The sequence below is a fragment of the Diabrotica undecimpunctata genome, chromosome 2 (genome assembly GCF_040954645.1).
Source record: "Diabrotica undecimpunctata isolate CICGRU chromosome 2, icDiaUnde3, whole genome shotgun sequence".
NCBI lineage: Eukaryota > Metazoa > Arthropoda > Insecta > Coleoptera > Chrysomelidae > Diabrotica > Diabrotica undecimpunctata.
In genome coordinates, this window is record NC_092804.1 from 95,007,333 (window position 1) to 95,034,662 (window position 27,330).

General features: G+C 35.9%; 1 protein-coding gene across 4 annotated transcripts in view; it reads left to right on the forward strand.

The window, feature by feature from the left end:
- Positions 1-5,663, forward strand: part of Cdk12 (Cyclin-dependent kinase 12) — a 446,209-nt gene extending 440,546 nt beyond the window's left edge. For 3 of the 4 annotated variants that reach the window (XM_072523219.1, XM_072523220.1, XM_072523222.1), the window contains exons 17-18: positions 756-861; positions 5,358-5,663. In XM_072523219.1, coding sequence (XP_072379320.1) covers positions 756-861; positions 5,358-5,476 — 225 coding nt within the window. In that variant the 3' untranslated portion in view covers positions 5,477-5,663. The remainder of the gene's footprint in view (positions 1-755; positions 862-5,357) is intronic. The other variant, XM_072523221.1, reaches the window with a different exon arrangement.
- Positions 5,664-27,330: the final 21,667 nt, after the last annotated feature.

Below are 27,330 nucleotides of genomic sequence, written 5' to 3' on the forward strand. Positions count from 1 at the left end.
AGAAGATATAAATTATATAAATTACAGTAATTATGCCAATATTACATGTCTGTGGTTTTTCAAAATGAATAAAATGTTTAAGCAGACAAGGTAAGACCCACAAATTGGTAAAATAGTCTATTAAACTGTAATAAATTAATGAATGAACAAATAAATAAAACATTACTTTTACTATTAATTGATGGTTGAAAGAACATGGTTCAAACTATCCTGTATTGTTGATTGGAGAACTCAAGTCTGCTATTGTAATTATTTGACAGTAAACGGGGAAGTTCTTGAGGAGACAGATTTTATCCAATGAAGTAGAGATAGGTGTAATGTAATTGTTTGTTTGATGAAAGTAATGTTCTATACCATTAAGTTATTTAAAAGTTATTTATATTTATTCTAGAGATATATTTATGAAATGTGTGTTATTTATTGAGATTTTTATTTTTGAAGGTGACAGTTGTGAGACAATGAATGTAATTTGTATGTAATGTAATTTATATGTAATGTAATTTATATAATTTATATCATCTATCTTTGTTTATCTTTATTAAACAACACCCTAATATGGGTTTATTATTTCAGCACTTATTTAACTTTGTATCGAGACCTGAAGATGCTTTGCATATTGTAGAAAGCGAAACCGGTCGTCTGAATAGTTAAATTAAATTGATTGTGATTAAGTCTAATTTATTATTTCTTTTACCTTTTGAAATGGACTCATACAAGCAACACATTCATGATTTAACTGGAATTCTTATTTGCAGAGTGACATCCAAATTAGTGCCCCACTTGATGCCTTGCTAAGCGAATTAAGACAAATTTGTAAAAGTAATCCAGGTTCCATTCATCTTATGCAGTTACAGTATGAAGGTAAATATAAACACGTATCAAATATTTTTGTTTAATATCTGTTCATACAAATAGTCAAACAAAATATTGTAAGTAAAAAAAAAATAGATAAAATTAAAACATTGAAATTATTAGTGTTTTAGTCTGGATTTTATATACAGAATATTACTCAGTCGTCAGAGACGAAAATGTCACTCAACCTCTAAAAATTATACGATCAAGCTAAATTTTGCCGAGAATATTAATTTTGGACCCTAAAAAAGATGTAAAAAAGTTTACCACTTTTGCCTCCAGGCTTCCCCCTAAAACCCCCCTCGTATTGGAGTAAAAACGCAAAAAAATCGATTTATGAAGAATCCGTACCCCGTAGAAAAAAATGTTTCACAAAAAAAATTTAGCTGAGATAATTTTAAACAAAAATGTATATTATTACTTTTGGTGTAGAATAAACCGTTCTTTCAGAAACAACGCTTGAAGCGGCCGTCGATTTTGAATGTCAGTTACGTGCGCGAAATCAATGTTCAATAAAATTTGCTCAACGGTAAAAATTCGATATCTTTTAATGCAAGTGTCCTGACGATAAAATTCAAGATGCTTTGTCTAGGTAAGGAGTTTAGCTTTCGTATTTTTCCGTAAGTAAACTTAGATTTTATAAAGGTGTTAAATAAATAAACGTGGCGCGATTTTTGCCATTTTTTATTATTTTCATGAAATCAATACAATATACCCCTTTTATTTACTGGCCACTATGAAGTTTCGATAACTAGATCCCAACTTTCAAAACCTATAGCATAAAATTTTAGTTTTGAGTTTTGGCAACAAATATGACGCATTTGAAATATGGTTAAAAAGCGCTGGATTTAAACTTTCACATAACAAACAATCTAAAATATTTAAAACATTTTTTTTTTCAATAAAACTAGGACATTTTCAAAAGAACCAAACTTATGCTATAAACTACACCCAAAACCGTCTTCTTGGAGGCATTTCTCGTGACGTGCGATCGTTTAAAATGAAAAAAATTAACTTCTGCGTTTTTTATTCATATTTCAAATGACTCATATTTGTTTCCACAACTCAAAATTGAAATTTCATGACATAAGTTTTAAAGACTGATCTCTAAAAATGGAAATTTTACTACGACTGGTCAATGAAAGTGATCAATTTTATTGATCTCACGAGAATCTTAAAAAATGGCAATAATCGCGCCACGTTTATTTAACACGTTTATAAAAACTGAGTTTATTCGCGGCAAAATACAAAAACTGTATACGAAAGCTAAACTCTTTACCTATAAACGCATCTTAATTTTTGTCAATAGGAAAATTATATCAAAAAATATCGAATTTTTACCGTCGAGCTGATACAAATTTTATTGAACATTGATTTCGCGCACGTAACTGAAATTCAAAATCGATGGTCGCTTCAAGCGTTATTTCTAAGGTTTATTCTACACAAAAAGTGTTAATAAACATTTTTGTTTAAAATTATCTTAGCTAAATTTTTTATTTAAAACATTTTTTTCTACGACGTACAGATTATTGGTAAATCGATTTTTTTGTGTTTTTACTCCCCTACGAGGGGGTTTTTAGGGGGGAGCCCGGGGGCAAAACTGGTAAACTTCTTTGCATCTATTTGGGGTTACAAAATTAATATTCTTGGCAAAATTCAGCTTGTTTGTATGATTTTTAGGGGTCAACTCTCTGACGACTGGACTATATGTTCGTATATTTATCAATAATTTATCAAATATGTAATTAAAAATATTTCTTTTTTACTTAGGTATGTACCGTTAAAGTAGTACATGTCGTTTGTGCTAAAATTAATTTTCACCATTTTTTCATTACATTTCAACTTACAGGGTCCCTTCCTCTTACCGCATGGTTGCTTTGATAACTATTGTTATTATTCTTGATATTATTAAAATTATTGATTCTAAAAAACTTTATAAAAACATAATTAAATCTAGTATACAGTTCAAAATTTTTAATTAACTCTACAGGATCGAACATGCAAAAATATAGGGGAGGTCTCAATATAGTGTGCCCATACTTTTCGGTCATACTCTCTGGGGCATATAATTTGTTAAATTGCTTCGTGTGTAGAACTTCAATAAGTTATTTTTTTTATAAAAATCTTCGAAATACAAAATTAAAAAGCGTTGCAGTTCAGCATCCTTTGAAGATGTATCTGGTATCTTAGTGAGCTGTCAGGATTGATGAAAAGCGTTGTCGAGCACTAATACACTATTTGACTCCAAATTTGTGATCACTGAGTTTTCAAATCAGCCTTCAAAAATATCAGCTTCCATTCACGTTTGGTAGCCAATGTTAAAATCTTCTATTTTCTTCCCACTTTTATTAATTCGGGTTTAAAGGATTCGAAACCAATCCCTTACTTCCTCCGCAATGTACAATAATTAACCACGATCCTTTATTTGCAGGTATTTTTGATATCCACATGTTTGAACCACCTGTCCACCTTTTCTTAACTGTATTGTGGGTATCACACCAAGTTTCGTCTAAATAGTAAATTCACCTACTTTCTTGGCTATATTTAGTAATTTGCTCTATGTATATATTACATCTGTTGACTACTCCTTGGCTTTCCAAAACTGCTTCACGTTTATTTATTGTTTTAAATTTAAAGTCCATTTTCTTTATCCAATTTTGAAGTTTTTTCTCATAGCAGTTTATGTTCCCACCGGTTGTTATCAATTAATTATATTACAGATAATTATATTACAGAAAACAATAGGTATTAACTACACTCTACTAACGAACTAAAATGTTTCTGCTGGTGTGCTTCGCCACATGCCTCCGATCGGTTGTAAGGGATCAAACGACACTGCCTTTAATGCGTTCTACAATATATGTTACCGTGACTACACTTACAGTTAATATAATATTTCAGTCGGTTTACATAAATTAAATTGCAAAAACAAACTATTTTTTCACTATTTCCTCTCAATATTATTCTGAAACTATTTTTGTGTGGCTTAATATTTACTATAGGGAATTAACAACAATTTCACTTTAAAACACGTTTATTTTGATGTTTCGATTTCCACTTCAGAAATTGTTCTCAAAAGACAAATTAAACAAATTTTGTGTTAGTTTGAGAACATCCGTTAGAAAAATCATACCAGTTGATTTGTCACCTATGATTATTAATTAGCATGAATAATGCATAATGAAGCAGATAAAATTAAATTATTAGACGAATTTTTTGTATTATTAAGTAACAAAACAAAATAATTTTTTATATTTGTATTTTGACGATGATTTCCGAAGTAGAAATCGAAACGTCAAAATAAACGTATTTTAAACTGAAATTAAGGATAATTCCACTTAAATAGGTATAGTGAATAATATTAAAATGCACAAGAAAATAGCTCCAGAACAATATTATAATTTTAAATTTAAAGTCCATTTTCTTTATCCAATTTTGAAGTTTTTTCTCATAGCAGTTTATGTTCCCACCGGTTGTTATCAATTAATTATATTACAGATAATTATATTACAGAAAACAATAGGTATTAACTACACTCTACTAACGAACTAAAATGTTTCTGCTGGTGTGCTTCGCCACATGCCTCCGATCGGTTGTAAGGGATCAAACGACACTGCCTTTAATGCGTTCTACAATATATGTTACCGTGACTACACTTACAGTTAATATAATATTTCAGTCGGTTTACATAAATTAAATTGCAAAAACAAACTATTTTTTCACTATTTCCTCTCAATATTATTCTGAAACTATTTTTGTGTGGCTTAATATTTACTATAGGGAATTAACAACAATTTCACTTTAAAACACGTTTATTTTGATGTTTCGATTTCCACTTCAGAAATTGTTCTCAAAAGACAAATTAAACAAATTTTGTGTTAGTTTGAGAACATCCGTTAGAAAAATCATACCAGTTGATTTGTCACCTATGATTATTAATTAGCATGAATAATGCATAATGAAGCAGATAAAATTAAATTATTAGACGAATTTTTTGTATTATTAAGTAACAAAACAAAATAATTTTTTATATTTGTATTTTGACGATGATTTCCGAAGTAGAAATCGAAACGTCAAAATAAACGTATTTTAAACTGAAATTAAGGATAATTCCACTTAAATAGGTATAGTGAATAATATTAAAATGCACAAGAAAATAGCTCCAGAACAATATTATAATTTTCTTTTTGTCATTTTAAAATTAAAAAAAAAGTATTGCTAGACAACTGCTAAAAGTTGTCTCAGATGAGGTCCAAAGTTAATTTTCAGAATATAGTTTTGTCCAGTAATTACTATATCTGCTAAAAGTAATATAATTTGTCATTCACAGTTCAGTAACAACAGCAGTGATATGAATTTGAAACAATTTTCTCCTTTTTTTAAATTTTTATATACATCACAAAATAATTTTAGATCTATTATTATAATATCTATAACTTTCTTAAGATTTTTTAAAAATACTTTAGGCATACAATTTAATTAATAACAATATTTTTTTTTTTCAGAAGAATCCATACAGGGTGTATCTTTAAACACCGAAATTGTGTGTAAAACATTAGCTGACTTGTTTCGACTCTTTGGAATGCTAAAGGGGGCAAGTTTGATGAAAAAAATTTGCTGCTAAAAATTTTAGTTTGTAAGCAAAACGTTGAGCTTTTATAATTCATTTTTTTGTATAGCGTTTTTATAATATTAAAATTTGTAAATTGCATATTATTTCCACTGTTTCAGTTGCGTTTCTTACTTCATTAAATCGAGCAATTCTAAATCTGTAAAAACATTAAAATAAAGTACCTTTAAAATTGTATAAAGTATATTTAATAATAATTCGAATATTACTGACTAATGATTCCCCATGATTTCTTCAAAACAAATTTATAAGAAAATTTAGGCTAATAGGCATCATATTATTAAAGTATATTTTACGAATTTGCGACTGTTTTGGATTATGGCTAGATACTCGACAGTCAATGGTCCACCCTACTATACAACATAAGAAGTGCGAAAGTAAACTGCTCTATTAATGAAAATATGAAACAAGTAATTTCTAAATTGAATTAAAACAATCCTTTTATAATATTTTTTTACAGTATTATTAAGAGGTTATTTACACTAAATCTTTTTGATATAATTCATGTGAACTTTACATTTTACGCTGAAATGTTTGTTTTCCTAGCAGTTTCAACTTTTTTGCTCAACAATAAAGACAGTTCCGTGTTAATTAACAAAGTTATGAAAATATTAAGATATATATATATATATATATATATATATATATATATATATATATATATATATATATATATATATAATATATTACTTTAGCGATACTCCCAAATCGGTTGCAAATTACTGGTACCCTAATAAGTTTGCCATAGTAGTAGTATTTGTGATTGGAAAGAGTTTGTTTGAGTATTAACAGCGAAAATGGCGAGACGTGTTTTAGATATAAATCAAGTAATATTTAATTTGAACGTTTATTTTACTGCTGAAAAAGCCAATGTGGACCCTTTGCGACCAGTTCAATTGATACATAAACGTGTGTGTGATGCATTGTGTATTAGTGACACACATATCGTCAGTTTTGCGTCAGTCAAATGTTGCGATTGTTCCATTTTCGAGTTCAGGTATATCGCTAGTGTATAACAAGTAGAGAACTGGGCCGAGCACACTTACCTGCGGCACTCCAGCCTTGATTTCCTTTAACTATGTATAGGTGTCTTTTATTTTGAAGTGTCTTTCAGTACATACGACTCTAATAATTGTGAATTACTGCTCTATTCAATTTATGGATAAAGCTTTCATGCCATCTCTAGCGTTTTTTCTATTATGTTGGGCTAATCTATATTAGCCCAACTTTTTTATAAAATATATTTTTTATATATAATTTACTTTCTTTATAGATGGGATAAATTTCTAAGCAAATTTGATTTTTGACGCTATCATTTGTCAGTCGTTAATTTCCTTTTGCGACTTTTCTTCTTTAAGGACGAGGTGATGGTTGTATTAGGCCCATCTTTATATTTCCGCACACTTTTCCTGATACTTTCAGACATTTGCATGTTAACTGAAATGTTTTTGTTATTAAGAACATTTGTAACATTTACATAATTTAATAAATACATTTTAATGATCAACTTATCTCAACAGGGTTTTCATTCAGCAAATAATTTAAAAAATCATGTTAGACAATTTGAATAAACCTTTGTGCAGTTTAATTACCTTATAATTTAACAGCAATCTTACTCATCCAAAAAAATAATAGCTTTTAAAGAACATTTTATCATATTTATTTAAGAAAAACTTACCAACGTTTTAGCCGATGGAACAAATGGAAAACTTTGACTATCCATAATGATAAAATTCAAAATAAAACTAACTAATTAACTAAATAGAACTAACAAACAAGTAAACAAAAATAATCTTATATACTAAAACGCTAAGCCCTTTTCTTGTCCACCACTTTACTCAAAAACCATATTAGATAATTAAAATATTTTTTCGGAATATTATTAGTATTACGTATGAGATTGTCAAGATATACTTTTGGTACAAAAATTCACTTCCGGTTTTGAGATGACCGGAAGTTAAAATTTACTTTAAGTTTTAGACCCCACAATGTATATATGGATCGAAAGGTCTCGTCGAGACGAATCTAAATATGTACTTCCGGTTGCGATCCGACACCGGAAGTGACCCGAAACGCGCATAAAACGTCAAGATAGAGCAAATCTGACACCGGATTCGTGATCAGCATGCAAAATTAACTGCTAAATGATATTCATGTCGACATTTGATGAACTAAAAATTGCATTCCGGTTTTGAGGTCGACTTCCATGATCACTTTTTTTTTACTTGCATTATTATTGATGAATGTTATGTATATTCTTGCTTATATTGTTTGTATTGATCTCTTAATTTTTCTCGCAAAATAAAAATTTCATTTAAAAAACTCGATGTCGAGTTAGTCCGCACTAAAACATTAAAACTATAATAAATAAATATTATATTTTAAATATACAGGGAAAATTTTATGGGTTTATATACACTTCCACTATTTAGAATAATTCTTCTTTTTTCAAAGGAAGAAGTCTGCAATAGTAGTATATTTGAGCTATTAATACTAACCACTAGGAATTTTTGTGCTGTAGGTTTCCGACTATGAATCTGACAAAATATGCCCGAGCTAAGCGAATAGAATATATATATAATAATAATAATAATAATAATAATAATAATAATAATAATAATAATAATTAGCAGACCACAGCTACCAAAAATAAACTCTTGTAAGAAACTAGGTGCGCTGTTACAATTGATGAACACTGAAGTCCTACCCAATTATATCGTGGAAGCTCATACATTAGAATATTTGCATATGCTGATTTACTGTGCAGCAACAGCAATTGCTAATGTAATGGGCATTAAGATCAGAACACGACGGGGTACTAATATCGAAAGGACATATAACAGAGTTGCACCTTGGGAAAAACGGCTGCTTATTAAAATTGAAGCATTACGTAGGGACATTGGTCAAATCACGGAATTTGTTCGAGGGACAACAAGTAGAAGAGTAATCAGAAGAGCTGAAGAAATAATGATAACCACCGCAAGACACTCACAATATAATCCAGCAAACAACACAGCACAACAGTGCCTGGATACATTAAAACAAAAACTTTCCGTTTACTCAGGCCGACTAAGGAGATACAAAATTAGTAACAAACGAAAATCCGACAATATGCTTTTTGAGAATGCCGAGAAGGCGTTCTATCGGAAACTCAATTCTACTGCAGAAAGTGCCAATAAATCGTACCCAAGCCAAGAAGAAATCCATGAGTTTTGGGGAAATCAACTTTCCACACCAGCTGCTCTTAACGCCAATGCTGGATGGATTGAAGATACGGCGCACAACTGCCAACACTACGTTACTGCTCCCTACGAACCCTTTACTACTGAAGAAGTTTCAAATATTATCAAAGAGCTTCATAACTGGAAATCTCCTGGACCAGACGGCATTCAAAACTTCTGGCTTAAGAAGTTTTGGAGTATTCATGAGTGCTTATCAGCATTAATTAATCACAGTATTTCTAATCCGCAGGAAATACCATCTTTCCTAACCCAGGGAACAACTTATTTAATACCAAAAGATCAAAATAACACCCAAGATCCAACCAAATATCGCCCAATTACTTGTCTTCCAACTCTGTATAAATTGCTCACATCCTGTGTAGCCCGGCGTATCTACCAACACTGTGCTCTAAACAATATCATAGAGCCCCAACAGAAAGGGTGCGCTAAGGGTTCCATGGGCTGCAAAGAACAACTTATCATCGACTCTGTCATTTCTAACCAAGCATATAGCAAAAAAAGGAATCTCTTTACTGCTTTCATCGACTACAAGAAAGCGTTTGATTCAGTGCCGCATGAATGGCTTGTAGATATATTAAAAATATATAAAGTCGATGATAACATAGTGACCTTTTTAAAACATATAATGTCAGATTGGAAGACAAAAATTCACCTCCAAATACCTGGTGAAAACAACATCGAAACTGAAAATATTGCAATCAACCGGGGCCTATTTCAAGGAGACTCGTTGAGCCCACTATGGTTTTGTCTAGCGATGAACCCCCTATCCCAGCTACTGAACTCAACTGACACAGGTTTTAGCATCAAAAATAACACTACTGTTGTGGCAAAGCTTAATCATCTATTGTATATGGATGATTTAAAACTATTGGCTTCTACTCGATGCCACCTGGATCAGATGCTGAAAACAGTGGAAAATTTCTCTAATGACATTAGTATGCACTTCGGCCTTGATAAGTGCCGTGTCTTAAATATAATTAAAGGAAAGGTTCAGCTCGGTGGATTCGATATGCAAAACGGCCAGAACATCGAGGCTATGGGTGAAAATGATATGTATAAATACCTCGGAATAAAGCAAGCGCGGAAGATTGACCATAAGCAAATGAAAACTGAGATAACAACTGAGTTTATACGAAGGGTAAAACAGCTGCTTCGTTCACACCTTAATAGTAAAAATTTGTTTAAGGCACTAAACACCTATGCATGTTCCGCGCTTAGCTACTCGTTTGGTATTGTTAAGTGGACAAAAACGGATATAGAAAATCTTCAGCGAAAAGTACGAACACACCTCACAAAGGCACAAAAACACCATCCTCGAAGTGCAGTAGAAAGAACGACATTACCGCGGTATTTAGGAGGACGAGGACTTATGGATATAAGTGAGCAACTAGAAAAACACATTACTAATTTAAGAACTTATTTTCAGGTGCAGGCTGAGACATCTACTCTACATCGCGCGATTTGTGCAGTAGATGATACAACACCGATCAAACTGAGGGAACCAGAAATGCGCATAAACCATCTTACTAAGGACGAAAAAATGCGCATCTGGATGGGTAAACCTCTTCACGGGCGACATCCTAATGAAGTCAGTCAAGACCACGTCGACAATAAAGCGTCGAACTATTGGCTGACATCAGGAAAGTTGTTCCCTGAAACAGAAGGTTCATTACTCGCCATTCAGGATCAGGTTATACCAACAAAAAATTACCTGAAATATATCGTCAAAGACCCTCAGGTCCAAAATGACAAATGCCGATATGGATGTCAAGCTCAAGAAACCATCCAACACATTACCGGGGGTTGCCAGGCATTTGCTGCAACTGAATATAAGAAACGGCACGACTCAGTAGGAGAGATCCTTCATCAAGAGATAGCCATCAAACTGGGACTTCTCCAAACAAACCATCTCCCATATTATCAATACGTTCCTGAAAGTATACTTGAGAATGATAACTACAAGCTATACTGGGACCGCACTGTGCTCACAGACCAAACAGTGGCACATAATAGACCAGATCTCATATACCCAACAACAATAATCTTCGAATTAAACAAAACGAAAAGATCGCCAAATACAGGGATCTGGAAATTCAAATACGAAGACAGTGGAGAATGGAAGGTACCCAGACAATACCTATTATTCTCTCTACTACTGGAGTTATTCCGAAGAACCTCCTAGAAAACATAAGAAAGCTAGGTCTGAATGAACATCTCTACAAGACCATGCAGAAAGCTGTACTTCTCTCAACATCCAGATGTGTACGAAAATTTTTGGGAGATACTTCAGCATACCAAGTCACCTAGGGCTCGATAACACGGAAAGAGTCCCACCAGAGCTCAATCCTTCTGATACCGTAGGTATCTGGGATGAGTGAATTTTCCCCTTAGAGGGAGTGAGAGCCGTATGGCTAAATCTGGGATAATAATAATAAATTGCCCTTATTTAGTCTGTAAAAATTTACAAACACGAGATACATGAGGCTGTGATGGGTAGCTCTTTCGGGGCGACAGACTCAGTAAAACACAGGTTTGAAATAAAAATAAATCTATTAATTTAGTATATACAATAAATAAAAATAAAAAGGAATTCTACGTTGTACACTTATATAACGAATAAAACTAAAACGAATTCTACGTCCCAGTCTGGATCCCACGATGAACGAAGTCCCCGGCGAATGTCTATAAAAGAAAAGAAATTAATTAGTATTAAAAAGAAACGAAATGGGGGAAATCGCTCGAGCGCAGATTTATACTCGCTTTCGCTTCAATTCAGCGAAAGCTCCGAATATGCTCGCAAACAAAATATCTAGCTGTGCAGACCCACGGCAATGTTCAATACACAATGTCGACGGGTTCCGCTTGGCTAAGGACAGAGAGTACGATCCTCAATACGGAAATCTCTCCGTCCCGGTTGGTTCTGTGCAGATCCACGGTAATGCTCAATACGCAATATCGATGGGTTCCGCTTGGTTAGGGACAGAGTATGATCCTCAATACGGAAATGTCTCTGTCCGCAATGGTTCGCCGGTTCACTACACCGGCGAGTCAGGGAGCCTAGAGCGCTAGCTACAAGACTGTCTAATTCCGCTATTCACACGCCTTAAATAGCCGTTTGAATACCACTACGCCGTCACGTTGTAGAAGTGGATGCGCAAATATTGACACTCCCACGGTTCGAACTGTTAAACGATCAGAGCATCGTTACACCCCCTTCTCTTTGAAAAAAAAAAAAGTAACATACCTTTTTTTTTGTGTATATGGTGTCTACAGCCTCGTGATGCCATCTATCCCTCTCGGTATCTTTATTACAATCTTCCTCCCATTGTTACAGCATATCCTGTATCTTTTGGTCCCCCTCTCGACCAGGTGTTTTGGGACGATCTCTATAAGGTCGGCGTGTTTCCCGGGTTCCGGTTCTCCTGGAGTGGACGCGGATTGGGCTTCTTGTCCCGTTTTGGTATCAGGTACGCCCTTCTTCCTCGGTGGGGTTGGTGGTGTCCCAAAAAGTTCGTGGAACCTTTTCATGATCCTCTCCGCGTCTTTTCCTGGTGTCACGGGTAGTTCGGGTCTCTCTGGCGTTCCCAGAGGGGTCATCTCTTCCGGTATCTCTAATATGTCTTCCATGTTTGATGTTGATGAACTGAATTCTGCTTGCTAGCATTGCCACTTAAATACCGTTTGGCTGTGGTGGGGATTGGATTTCTGTAGTAACATTTCCCCCCTTCCATGGTTTTAAATCTTTTACATGCGCCGTCATCTGCTTGCGGCTACTACTATCGGCCAATTTCAGTTTTACTATTACTGGTGATATTACTGACGTTACTATGTATGGTCCTGAGTACTTCGGCGCTAGTTTGCTGGTGAAAGCTGCACTAGCTGATGATAGATGGTGTTCCTTTTTCATGACTCGATCTCCTGGATGTGGCTGCCAGTCTCTTCGTCTTAGATCGTAATGTTTCTTTTGGTCCTAGAAAGCGTGTTCCATGTGCACTTTCGCTAGTTCTCTTAACGCTTCTAACTTGTTTAAGTTTTCTGCATAACCCTGTATATCTTGTCCATTTGTTGCCTCTGTTATGTCTAATTCCCTTCCGAAATTAAGAAGCGCTGGTGAAAATCCTGTTGAATCGTGTCTTGACGAATTTATGGCGTAGCAGAATTCTGGTATGAATTTGTCCCAGTCTTTATGGTTATCCTCCACGTAAGTAGCTATCATCGTTTTCAGTACTTTGTTCATCCGTTCTACTGGATTGCATTGAGGTGAGTACGGCGGTGTTAGAATGTGATTTATGTTATAGGACTTTAGGAACGCCTTAAAATTTCCGCTTGTGAATTGCGCGCCGTTGTCCGAGATGATTTTCTTCGGGATACCGAATTGCATGACTACTTTTGATCGTAGAGTGTCGATGATTGAGTTCGTAGATGCTGCTCTTATTGGCTGAGCGACGACCCATTTGGTAAACCGGTCTTGCACGACTATTAAGAAAATGTTTCCTTTTGCAGATCTTGGGAATGGTCCCATTAAATCAACTGAGACAGTATGCCAAGGCTTTTCTACAGTGGACGGTTGCATTTTTCCGGCTGGTTGCATTTGAGACGGTTTATATTGGAGGCACTTCGTACAGGCTCTAACGTAGTCTGCAATTTGTTTAAATATCTTAGGCCAATAGTACTTTTGCGCTATTCGGCAAATTGTTTTTGCAATTCCTAAGTGGCCTGCTGTGGTAGAGTCATGATTTTCCTCCAAAATATCTTTCCTTTTATATCTTGGTACACATAATTTCCATGGGTTATTAAACTCTGGGTCGGCTAAATTACGGCTGCTCCAAACGTGTTTATATAATTTCCCGTTTGATATTTGTAAATCCGGGAAATCGTCTGGGTTCTGGAGTACATTCCTATATAAATTATCGTACCAACTGCATGATTCCAGTTCTGATGCTAATAATTCCGACTCTGGTTCTTCGCTCTGGTTTTCTTGTGGTTGTCGTGACAAAGCATCTGCTACCTTGTTGAGGACTCCCTTTCTATATATTACCTCGAAATCGTACTGTTGCAGTTCTAAACTCCACCTGGCTAACCGACCTGACGGGTTTTTAAGGTTCTTCAGCCATTTGAGGGACTGATGGTCTGATATGACCTTAAAATTGTATCCTTCTATATACGGCCTCATTTGCTTTATCCCGTACACGATGGATAGACATTCTTTTTCCGTTGTGGAATATTTTGTCTCGGCTGGTGTGAGGGTTCGACTAGCATATGCAATTACTTTATCCTGGCCGTCGTATTTCTGTGTTAGTGCAACTCCAAGTCCACAGTTCGACGCATCTGTTTGCAGGTAAAATGTTTTCGAAAAATCGGGGCATGCTAATACTGGGGCCGATGTAAGTTTTGATTTTAGCTCTTCAAACGCGTTTTCCTGCTTATCGGTCCATTTCCATCTTATCTTCTTCTTCAGAAGCATGTTTAGCGGTCCTGCTATTGTCGAATAGTTCTCTATGAATCGGCGGTACCATGATGTTATTCCTAGGAACCGGCGGAGTTGAAGCACGTTTCTCGGTGCTGTAAATCCGGTTATAGCGTTGGTTTTCTCAGGGTCAGTTTTTATTCCTTCTGCTCCAACCACATGTCCTAAGTATCTGAGTTCTGACTGGCAAAGCGTGCATTTCTCGAAGTTCAGCTGTAATCTGGCTTCTTTCAGTCTTCGGAAAACTTCATGTAGGTGATTTAAATGCTCTTGGAGCGTTTTAGATATTACTACGATATCATCCAAGTAGGCAAACGCGAATTCCATATCGGGAGGTATTACCTTATCCAGTAGGCGTTGGAAAGTGGCTCCTGCGGAATGCAGTCCAAATGGGGTGGTTTTGAACTGAAAATGGCCTTTTCCGGGTACGCTGAATGCTGTCACTGGGCGGCTTGTTTCTTCTAGGGGTATTTGAAAATATCCCTGTTTCAAATCGAGGGTCGTTATAAAATTTGCTTCCTTAAGTCTATCCAGAATTTCCGATATTCTGGGTAACGGATATGCGTCCTTATCTGATAGTTCGTTGACTTTTCTAAAGTCAATGCAAAATCTGTACGAGTTATCCTTTTTCCTAACTAGTACAATCGGTGAACTCCAACCACTTGTGGAGGGTTCGATGGTTCCTTCTTTTAACATCTTGTCCACTTCTTGGTTGATGATCTGTAGCATTGCTGGATTGTGCCGCCTGTAAGGCTGCTTGACTGGATCGCACTTTTTCTTCAATTTTATTTCGTGTCTTATTAAGTTGGTGGGTCCTGTTATGTTCTCAAACTCCCTTAGTTCTTTTCTTAGGAACCTTTCTAACTCCGTATTTTGAGTGGAGTCTTTTAAAGTGTTACAAGTCTCTTCTTGATGTTGTATGTATTGTTTGGTCGTATGTTTATCGAATTTAAGTTCGATAGAATGGTTCCTGAGGAATTCCACTCCTATTAATGCATCTTCCGTCAACCCTGGCATTACTATGAATGTTTGTCGGGTTTGTAACTTATCGATCTCGCATTCAATTTTCAACTTCTGGTAAAGCTCAATTGACGCTCCATTTGCTAGTCTTGTTCTCCCGCTGTAGCTATCTAGAGAGTCCTTGTATATCTGAGCTATTCTATCCCCGACGTAATTTTTAGTAGTTCCTGTGTCTATGAGCGCTCTGTATGTTCTTTGCCCTATTTTTAGTGATGCGAACAGTCGAATGTCATTGCTTGCTGGCTGTGTAACGGCGAGAACGAATGGAGTCGAATCTTGTTTTACAGACTGGGACGACTCCTTGTTTCTCCAGTCTGTAATTCGTTTCCCTGACGCCTGAAACAGCAGTCGCTGCTGTAAACCCCTTCTCTGCCGCAACGCGAACAAAACTTTTTCCATGGGTTTTTGCAGTTTTTACGGCTGTGACCTGGCATCTTGCATCTAAAGCATGCCGTTTTCGCATCGTACTCTGCTTGCTCCGTGCGTCTCCAGTTTCTACGGCAAATCTGATTTGCTCGGGTCTTTTCGTCTTCTAGAGCTTCGTATTCTTGGGCTAAATCCTGTAATTCGGCTAAGTTTCCGAAATCCCGGCGGCGAGCATAAAGCTTATATTCTGGTAACAAATTTTTGTATATCCTTTCGAGTTCTTGGTTTTTAGAAAAAGATCCTTCTCGTCTGATTAATGTTTGAATCTCCGTGATATATCTACCTACTGGTTCGTTCTGTCTCTGTTTTCTGTTTCGGATTTCCTCTTCTAGTTGTAGCAAATATCCCCTGGGATAGAAAGCTTTTTTAAAATCTTCGCTGAAATCTGTCCATGACTTCCAATTTTTGTTATTGTTTCTGTACCATAACAAGGCGTGGTCTCCTAATAATTCTGGTAATGCTCTTAGTAGATCTTGTTTATCGATCTCGTAGGCCAAGCTTAATTCGTCTATCCTCTCTAAGAATTCTATTGCATCCGAATGTTTCTTGTCGAAGTGTGTGTTCCACTTTCGTACTTGATTTAGCAATTCTGGTTGCCCCATTTGTTTCGTTATTGTTAATTCCTGTAATTGTCTTCGGATGCCCGAAATTTCCTGGGCCAGTGTGTCGGATTCTGTTCCCTTGGAAGTTTTTTCTTTTGGGATTGTTCCTGTAGCTTCCTCGCGATTTTTAAAATAGGTTCTGAGTCGTGCTCTCAATTCGTCGACGGTTCCCTTGGGATCTAAGCCGTATTTTTCGGCCTCGCTCTGCAATTCCTCTTTGCAAAGTCGGTTTATCCACGACGTACCTGTTACTGAGTCTGTGTCTTTATCTGTCGGCATGTTATTAATTTTTGCTCGGGCGCCAGTTTGTGATGGGTAGCTCTTTCGGGGCGACAGACTCAGTAAAACACAGGTTTGAAATAAAAATAAATCTATTAATTTAGTATATACAATAAATAAAAATAAAAAGGAATTCTACGTTGTACACTTATATAACAAATAAAACTAAAACGAATTCTACGTCCCAGTCTGGATCCTACGATGAACGAAGTCCCCGGCGAATGTCTATAAAAGAAAAGAAATTAATTAGTATTAAAAAGAAACGAAATGGGGGAAATCGCTCGAGCGCAGATTTATACTCGCTTTCGCTTCAATTCAGCGAAAGCTCCGAATATGCTCGCAAACAAAATATCTAGCTGTGCAGACCCACGGCAATGTTCAATACACAATGTCGACGGGTTCCGCTTGGCTAAGGACAGAGAGTACGATCCTGAATACGGAAATCTCTCCGTCCCGGTTGGTTCTGTGCAGATCCACGGTAATGCTCAATACGCAATATCGATGGGTTCCGCTTGGTTAGGGACAGAGTATGATCCTCAATACGGAAATGTCTCTGTCCGCAATGGTTCGCCGGTTCACTACACCGGCGAGTCAGGGAGCCTAGAGCGCTAGCTACAAGACTGTCTAATTCCGCTATTCACACGCCTTAAATAGCCGTTTGAATACCACTACGCCGTCACGTTGTAGAAGTGGATGCGCAAATATTGACACTCCCACGGTTAGAACTGTTAAACGATCAGAGCATCGTTACAAGGCGAAGTCTAGCTAGAGCTACTCCACTTAACCTGAAGTCTAGAAAGTCAGTTTGAAATAAGTAGAACATGAAAAAAAAAAAAGATTTATAAATTGACATAAATAATAATATAATATTGAAATGATAGAAATAGTCATGTGGCTACTAGAAAAATAAGATAAAGAAAATGAATTGTGATGTTATGTGATAAATGATATTAATGATAAATAAAAACAAAAAAAATTTTTAAAAATTCTAATGGTAACAATAACGACAACAATATACTATATAATAATAATAACGTTACTGCGATTGTAGTAAAAATTTCTTATAATGCCGCTTCATGAAATCAAGAGATTTACCTCTTAAATTTTTTGTTAAACTATTAAACACTAAAACAACATTGTAAGTAAACGATCGCTGGAAAATAGCTAGTCTATATCTTGGCAGCATAAGACTATGAGGATATCTCAGATCCAGATTATGAGCATCTCCACGAAATACTAATTTGTTCCTTAAATAAATAGGATTTGACGACGAAATAATTCGATATATCAATGAGGCGAGGTGATATTTGTATAAATTATCTATGGTTAACCATTGAAGTTCTTTTATTTTGCATGATATACGATCATATTTTCTTATGCCAAAGACAAATCTGCAACAATTATTTTGAATTTTTTGCAACCTCAATGTCGTAACTTGATCTAAGCAAGGGTAAAATACCAAGAGCCCATAATTAAGAATTGACATTACCATAGTTTCACAAAGTAACTTACGCAATTTAAAGTTTAAAATGCCTTTACTTCTATACAGTTGACGCATAATTAAATAGCACTTTTTTAATAAAATGGTGACATGCTTTTGAAAACGTAGCGTACAGTCATATATGACTCCTAAGTTTCTGCAATTATTAACATTTTTTAGAGGTTCATTTTTTATAATTAGTTATTAGACTACAAAGAATTACATTTTGTAGCATTCAGTTTAAGATTATGTCTAGTGGAATAAGTACAAATAGATTCCAAATCCAGATTTATTTTTTGTGACGCTTGATTTACAGAGTTACGTTCAAAAGAGAAATACAGTTGTGTGTCATCTGCAAAAGAGTGCAATTTCAGATTATTTAAAGATTTATACAGGTCGGAAATATATATATATATATATATATATATATATATATATATATATATATATATATATATATATATATATATATATATATATATATAGTTTCTCTATATGTCGTCACACATTAGATAATTCAGGGGCGTAACTCTACAATCATTAAAATGTTTGACAGTACACAAAAATTAAAAACTTTAAACTATTGTCACTGTTGAATACTCCTTTAAATTCTAATGATGTATTGGACGGACGTATCAAAAGGACGGGAGTTTACGGGTGGGCTGAGCTTTGGTTTTGCCAGTTGTCCTCGTGATGAATGCGTGGATTGTTTTTCTATTCTTTGACAATACTGTTTGATTCTCCTGCGTTATGAGGCTACTCACATTATTTCAGTCGGCTCATGTGCTAGTGTATTGCTATTCCTATTAATGTTCCTATTTTGACACTTGACGATAGTTTCAGAGTTACTTAATCTCCCGCTAATGGCCATTAGCGCCCCCTCCGTCGTACCCATGACCAGTGTATTGCACTGAAATCAGTATTTCGACGGGCCGCGCCGAAAGCCAGGACAGGAGCTTCGCTGATGTGTGCGGCTTGCGGATGTCGCCAGAGTGGACCGATCACAGTGAAATTTGTCACTCGGGCCGGCCAATTACAACGAGGTTTATTATCTACTATTGTATTGGCCCTCCGACGGAAGATCGCTGCGCACATGCAACTACAAAATGCATAAAAGTAGCGTACCTTCCGATCGGATCTTACGCTAATTCTTAATCTTGATACAAGCAAGACCCATTTTGGCTGAGTAGCCCCTTTTACGAAACTCGAAACTTTTAGCGTTTTCACCTATATCAAAAATCATCGAACTACGAGACTTGTCACGAAGAACAGTTCCATATCTCTTTTAATTGCTGTGACAAATACAAGGTCTCACAACTTTGAGATTCTGAACCCCAATTGGAAGTGAAGGAATCCGGCACATGGCTGTTCGAGCATCCTTTGTTCGAGATAAAGAAAAGTCCGGAAACGGATTTAGAATTATTTCACAAAGACCATCAAACAGCTCGAGGAGAGCACTTCACTGTTCAGACAGATATTGGTTTAAAATAGATAAAAGTCGGATCGAGAAGCCTTCGCAATGGTGATCGCCAACGTCGGATAATTATGATATGGCACGCGAAGAAGAAGAAGAAAAGTCGGATCGAACTATTTCAGATCTTGTCGAACTGCCACAGTGTTCCGATAGATCACGGACGGTCAGGAATAAATAAAAGCCCAAGCAGACTTAGAATTATTAGAATTGGTAAACGAGTTGAAGCAGCACTTTGCCGCTAAACCATTCGTTCGCAATAAGTAAAGGTCTGAAGGGACTTAGAATTATTTCACGAGAGGTAACGGTCCAGTCTGAAGTGAGCACCGCTGATAGAAATCTTTCGTGTATCAGCTTCCAAAGCTACAATTGCCATTTGGATCGCCAAGCTTCGAAAGGAGAAGGCGCAATAAGAAGAAGAAGAACTATTTGTCCCCGAGGATGGCAGGACGTTTGGAGAATATTTTGAGCCCTGGTATTGCGACTGTGAATAGTTCTCAAAACGTAAGCTTTACCGAGGGAAGGTATTCGTTCGTTAATAGGTTGTATTTTGTCGGCTGTACTGTATATCTGTACTGTAAGTCTTGAAGGGTAGTCGTAAATTTTGTTGCAGATTCCACGTAGTGTCGCTCTCTCGGTCTTCAGGACCCGTGCCTTCTCTCTGCGCTTAAAAAGATTCTTCGCGACTTCTAACTATATTTAGTGTTTTTCTCACTTCATTGTCCCAATTGAATGGACACCCAGGTAGGACGCTGAAGTATCATAATCTAGTCTCACCCCGTGAAGATACATCGGAGTTGCCTGGCCTCGTTTTGAGGCGACTAAACACGATGTTTTGTGTTTTACTTGCATTAATTATAATCCTTCACTTTGCACACCAATTTTCTATTATGTTTAGGTGTTGTTGCATGTTAACAATGTTGTTGTGGGGTCGGAAAATCGTAGGTGTAGATTGTGTATAGTGAGAGGGCCAAAGTGGAACCTTGAGAGACCCCTGCTTGAGGAATGAAGGACTCGGTCATTTCGTTGTTTACTTTTACTCGAACTCTTCTGTTATTTAGGTATGATTGCATCAATTTGATAAAAGGGGTGGGCAGTCCAATTTGTATAAGCTTATTCAGAAGGTCTGAATGCCAAACCTGGTCGAAAGCTTTTTGGACACCTAAAAACGTGCCTAATATTAATTTTTTCGGAACATTGAGGGCTTGTGTCGTGCGCGTTATGAGTTCAACCAATGCATTTTGAGTGGTGCGTCCTGGCCTAATAAATAAATGTTATTTGTTATAAATTCTTTGAACAGGTTCCAATTGTGTCATATACTTGACATTTTAGTAGTTCCATGACATGACACTTGGACGTTGACAGATATCATGGGACGTTACTCACTTCATTACTTACGGAGTTACGTTATGTAGGTTACCACAAACATGTTTTTAGTTAGTGAAATAAAGGAACATATAATACATTCAATACCATTTTCATTATATTATACGTACATATACAACAGCTTGGCGACGAGGACGGTCGAATCTACAAGGAAATACAAATATTAAGGCCAGTATACATACATAACCTAAGCGTTGTGACCCACAGTGAAAATTTACAAATAATCTACATACATAATTAAAGTTCTGTCTAATTTACAATTACATATACATTTCAAAGATGACTGAGATTACAATCCATTTAGTTCACACCGTATTTAGCATTGAATCTTACGATACATCCAACAATTTTGACCGGTGGTTACAACGCCTTCAGACTACATGCAATGTCTTTGCATTACCAGAAGACAAGAAAGTCGCATACCTTCTACACTACATGGGCCCAGATGCATATGATATTCTTTGTGATAAGATTTCGCCGGAAAAACCAGACGAGAAATCATATGATGAACTGGTAATTACAATGAAACTATATTACAATAATGAACCGTTGGAAATAGTGGAAAATTTCAGATTTTCACAAAGAAAACAACATGAAGGGGAAAGTGATAATGAATATATTACAGCTTTACATAGATTAGCTACAACTTGCAAATTTGGTGATTATTTAAACAAAGCCCAGAGGAATCAATTCGTATTTGGTGTTCGAAACCAAAATATTCAAAGCAGACTCCTAGAATACAAGGATCTTACAATGGGGAAAGGATTAGAAGTTGCCGTCAGCATGGAGACATCAACCCGAGATGCAGCTCAATTACAGAAGTTAAATACAGTGCTAATATAAATAAAGTTTCTAGTGTCAAGAATAAACAAGGACACATACAACCTACAAATCGTCGCTGTTAGTGCAATAGGTTGTATGTCAAAATTATTCACTTTTCAGTTTAAGGCATTTTCCAAACCAAAATCATCTGTTCTAGGATACTACAAGATCTCATATGTGAATACGACATATTAATGGACCGCGCGCATCCAACTAATATATCTTATGCAGTTATGGTCTTAAATTGGTTGTTGCAATCAGACGTATCAGACATCTGACAGCAACAAGTTACGTTGGTTTGTTTTGAAGTAATTTTGCAGAAATATACTAGTATTACTTGCGTTTAGTGTTTTAAAAGTTCTTATCATTTTGTGATAGAAGGTAAGTCACTAATTTACCAATATTTTACAAAACATTTTGCCTGATTTAGAATTAGACATCCTAACCTAAAAAATCTAGTCATATTCTTACGTAAATATATCAATTATATAGAGAAATCATGAGAATAATACAGTAGTACTAATTTTTACATATTTACAGATGATATTCTATGTGGAAATCTATATATAACAATGATAAATATTCATTATTTGATCAAATTTATTGACATAAGAGGAATTGTTATCTAACTTAAAGTACACTAATTTAACATACGATATATTGCTATAATGCATAATGCATAATATATTGCATAATTTTTGTTGTTGCAGATTTAGTAATATGTATGCAGGAAATATAACTAGGCGCATGGTACAACTGTGTCTCCAAGCAGCTGGTATAGAAAGGTCCGACACTCCAGATCCTGAAGAGAACATGAATATTTCGACGAGCATGATAGATCAACTTATTTTTTCCAGTACAAAGAGCGACAACTGCGATAAGTCAGATTTGGTGCAAGATTCCACCACAATTATACCGAACGAAAATCTGTTAAAATCTGGAATTAGCGTTCAAGAGAGCAGTATTGTGAATGACAACTATTATGGGGAGTCCAGCCAAGACAACACTGAGGTTCAAGAGGCATCCGAATCTGATACCGAAAACCCTTTTGAGGCTTCTGGGTCGGAATACCAACCATCACAAGGTGAAGATAGTGAAGTTATTGAAAATGAAGAAGCACATAATCAACCAGAGAGACAGAATCTTAATTCAAATAACGAAAACGATGGCCGAAGAGGCAACAAAAGGAAAAGTTAAGGCCAAGGTACTCCTAAAGTATGGAAAAGAAATAATAATGCAGATTTAAGACTTCATGGAAAGGCTTATACAGGATTTAAGAAGAATGGTGATGGAGTTTACAAGCAAAATATTTTAAAACATAAACGAAAGATAAGGCCGAAATGCAACGGACACCCACAAAAAGCTGAACAAAAGGGAAAAGGAGGACCAAGGCAAGCTTTTCAATGTTGTGAAATAACTGACCCACAGAGGCAAAATTTGTTCGACGACTTTTGGAAACTAAGTTCTTGGGAAGCAAAAAAATCATTTGTAAGGGCTCTAGTTCTTCCAGTAAACCCTAAATATAGACGCACAACAACAGAACAAGAAAAACGGAATAAGGTTAGTTTGAAATACTATTTGATTGTGAGCGATCGAGAAGATGATTCATTCCAAAATACTAAATCCTAAAAATAGGTTTGCAAAGCTATGTTTTTATGTACATTAGATATTGGAGAAAAAACGGTACAGAACTAGATAACGGAAAATCACCAGGATTATTCAAGCAATCCTGGCACTTAGGAATCAAAAGAGCGCATTCAAGGTGGTTTAAAAGATGTTGAAGTTTCTTTCAAATTTACCACACTTAGAGTCTCATTACTGTAGAACTTCAACTACAAAACTGTACTTAGAACCAGTATGGGATAGCCACAGACATATTTATCTCATGTATCAAGAAAAGTGTCGGGATGCAGACGAAAAGACAGCATCATGGACCACTTTTTTCAAAGTATTCAAAAAGCTAAATTTAGAAATATGGACACCAAAGAAAGATCCGTGCAGTACATGTTCGGGGTACAAAAGTGGATCCATATTGGAAGAAGTTTACCAGTCTCACCTACTTAGGAAATCGGAAGCTCGACAAGAAAAAAAAATGACAAAACCGAGTGCCAAGAAAGTGAGAATATTTTAGTTTTTGCAGTAGATCTTCAAGCACTGCTTTTAGCTCCTCGATTAAATACTGCAACAATTACTACAAAATAAAGTTAAAGGTGCATAACTGGACCTACTATAACCTAAGAGATAAGACAGTTACCTGCTTTGTATGGCACGAGGGCCAAGGAGTGAAAGTGATGAGTGATGTGAAAGTGATATTTTTGCATCCATAGCGACAAAATTCCTAAGCCAAAAGATTAATGAACATTGCCCTACAAAGATAATTATTTGGAGCGATGGATGTTGCTATCAAAATAGAAACATAAAACTATCCAACGCCTCACTCGATATTTCCAAAAAGTTTTCAGTTACTATTCGCTCCGTGCGTGACTGACGCGACACCTACCGCCTTCATCTGACAGTTTTGGAGTCTACCAATTTTCAGGTTAAACATATGACATTAATGACATATGTTTGACATTGTTAAATACAGGCGAAATTGACAATTATTAATAATTAACTTTTTAACTATATTTTTTCAGTTTATGTACAAAATAAATGTAGTATTAAAAACTGGGTTTCTCAAAATTCATCATAATATATCTTTTTAAGCCCAAACGGAAAAGAAAAGTTAAAAATCTAGTACTGGCAAATCAAGTTTTTCATGTGAAAGAGCATATAATTAAAAACAGTAATAGTAAAAGTTATGATATAAAAGCTAAAGTCATCAGGCACTCTGCAGTTAGCTTGAAGCCTTATAAAATATCATTTAAGGTAAATTATTTAAATATTTCAATTGCATAAAAATGAGGTTACGTGATATTTCCTTTTTCATATTAATAGCACGGATCCATCTTTTTCTTTTCTCTAATTTATATGTAATCTTTGGGAACCTATAAAAACTACACTTACTATTTTTGCTATTATTAGCACAATTAAATACGCAACATGTATTTGCACACATTTTTGATAAAATTTATGCGTAAAAAGGTAGGGCCAATTGTGTCATATTTCGCCGCTACGCACGCTGGCATCGTTTCAAGGTACCCCTACCATGGTCACGCACGGAGCGAATAGAGCAGAAATATCTGGAAGTAGGGCATACCCAAATGGAGGTAGACTCAGTACATAGTCTAATTCTAATAGAATGAAAGTTGAGACGCAGAAAGGAAATCTACCTCCCTTCTGATTATTTGCGTATTATGAGAGAAGCAAGACATACTTCCTCTCCTTTTCAAGTAGTTGAATTGACGCATACAGATTTTTATAAGTTTGGGTCAAATTTTTATTCTAGTATAAGGCCCGGTCGTAAAACAGGAGACCCCACGGTGACCGATATCTGCACTCTCCAATATAACCCAAATGGAACAATTTTGTACAAACTGCAGTTCTCAGATACTTGGGTCGATATGCCTCATCGTCAGCCTTCGATAATTACTAATGATCAACTGTCTCCTCTTTACGAAGGCTCGTGTCCAATTGAGCGTACTAAATAAGCCCATTTACAAGAACTAAAAAAGTTTATTCCTGCAGATTTCAGATTATTTTATGAAAATTTGTTGCATAAATAAATTTTAATTTTGCACTTACATAAATAAATATTTTTGTATTTTATGCCTTAGATTTCCCTTTTATTACTCAAAAAAATAAAATATTTAAATATACTGTAATGTTTTTATTAATTCTAATTTATTTATTATTTATTTATTAAAGGTTCTATTTATAACACTCACAAATTTATTAAAGTCTTTATTAAATAATTTATCTTAATTATACAATTTATTCCGTGCCGGTCTCAGCTTGGGTAGAGGAGGGACCCTGAATTAAGTAGGGGTCCTTCAGCACTTTGCGCAAGACAGACTGGGCGGGGAAGTCCTCAACCCCGACACGGCGCGTCCCAATGGCTGATAGGGGAGTTCCTGTAGATATACAGGACAGGTACGAATAAGGCTTAGCCAAATAAGTACCCGCGGATCAACTGAGGACATGACATTAGGCAGCAGTAATGTCATTACTGGATTAAGGCTGTGGGAAAATAAAAAAAAAAAAAATCCTGCAGGCTTAATTCTAGATACTCACAGGCGCCACTCACATTATGAGTCAATCGGTTATGACACTGCGATGGGGAAGGCAACGGGAAACCACCCCATAAATAGTCCCTAGTTCATTCATCATGGTTAATGTAAACCAATTTGGAGAAGATACTGATCATGGACTTCGGATACCAAGATCCGGCAGGGGAGGAAGAACACAAAAATGTAAGGCTTCCCAGGTCGTCAAACCCACGAAATCCTTACCAATATTTAAACACTAATAAAGATAAAGTATGCACGTGGAACGTTCAAAAAATCTGTACTTGGAATGTTCGAAGTATGTTTGAAGGGGGAAAGATACACAACACCATTCAAGAAATGAAAAGGCTAAATATCGACGTGATGGGAATCAGCGAGATGAGATGGCCAGGCTCGGGACAGTGCTGTGTGGATGAGCATATGGTATACTATGCAGGAAACGACAAACCACATCACTGGAATGGCGTAGCATTGATTCTGAGCAAAAAGGTCGCTGGGGCTGTGATCAGCGTGATACCTCTCTCTGACAGGGTCATTCTGATGAAGCTGCAAGGCAGACCCGTTAATACGAACATCATTCAAATTTACGCTCCAACATCAGAAAAACCAGAAGAAGATATCGAGGAGTTCTACGCAATTGTACAAAAAGCACTAAAATACACCAAGAAGAACGAGCTAACCATCATCATGGGTGATTTCAATGCCAAAGTTGGCAAAAGCAGTGTAGAAGACATCGTCGGACAACACGGCTTAGGCGAGAAAAACGAAAGAGGAGACCGACTCATACAATTTTGCCGGGAAGAAGATTTTACCATTGCTAACACGTGGTTTAAACTTCCCCCGAGACGACTTTATACGTGGAAGTCACCTGCAGATACAGCCAGCAATATCATCAGAAACCAGATAGACTTTATTCTCATTAACAAAAGATTCAAGAACAGCTTGACTTCGGCGAAGACCTTCCCAGGAGCAGACGTCTCATCGGACCACAACCCATTATTGGGCCAGATAGAACTCAAACTAAAGAAACTCATCAAAAATAAACCTAAACAGAACCTGGATTATGGCACTCTAAAAGACCCCGTAGTTCGCCAGAATGTGAGAGATACAATGAGACAAAAACTAGAAACGGCTCAACAACAAGAACAGAGTGTAGAACAAAAATGGAGTTATATCAAAGACGTCATGCTGAATGCGGGAAAAGAACATCTGGGAAAGAAAAAAAGAGTAAAAAATAAAGAATGGATGACTGATGACATTCTGCAGATGATGGAACAAAGAAGATTACTGAAAAACAGGGACACGAAGAAATACCAAGAAACCAACCAGACAATTAAAAAAGAAATACGAAGAGCCAAGGAGACATGGATGCAAGAAAAATGTAAACTAATCGAGGAGCTCCAAGAGAAACACGATCATATAAATATCCACCGAAGGATTCGTGAAGCCACTGGTCAATACAAGAGGAGAAACACACACCTCCTCAT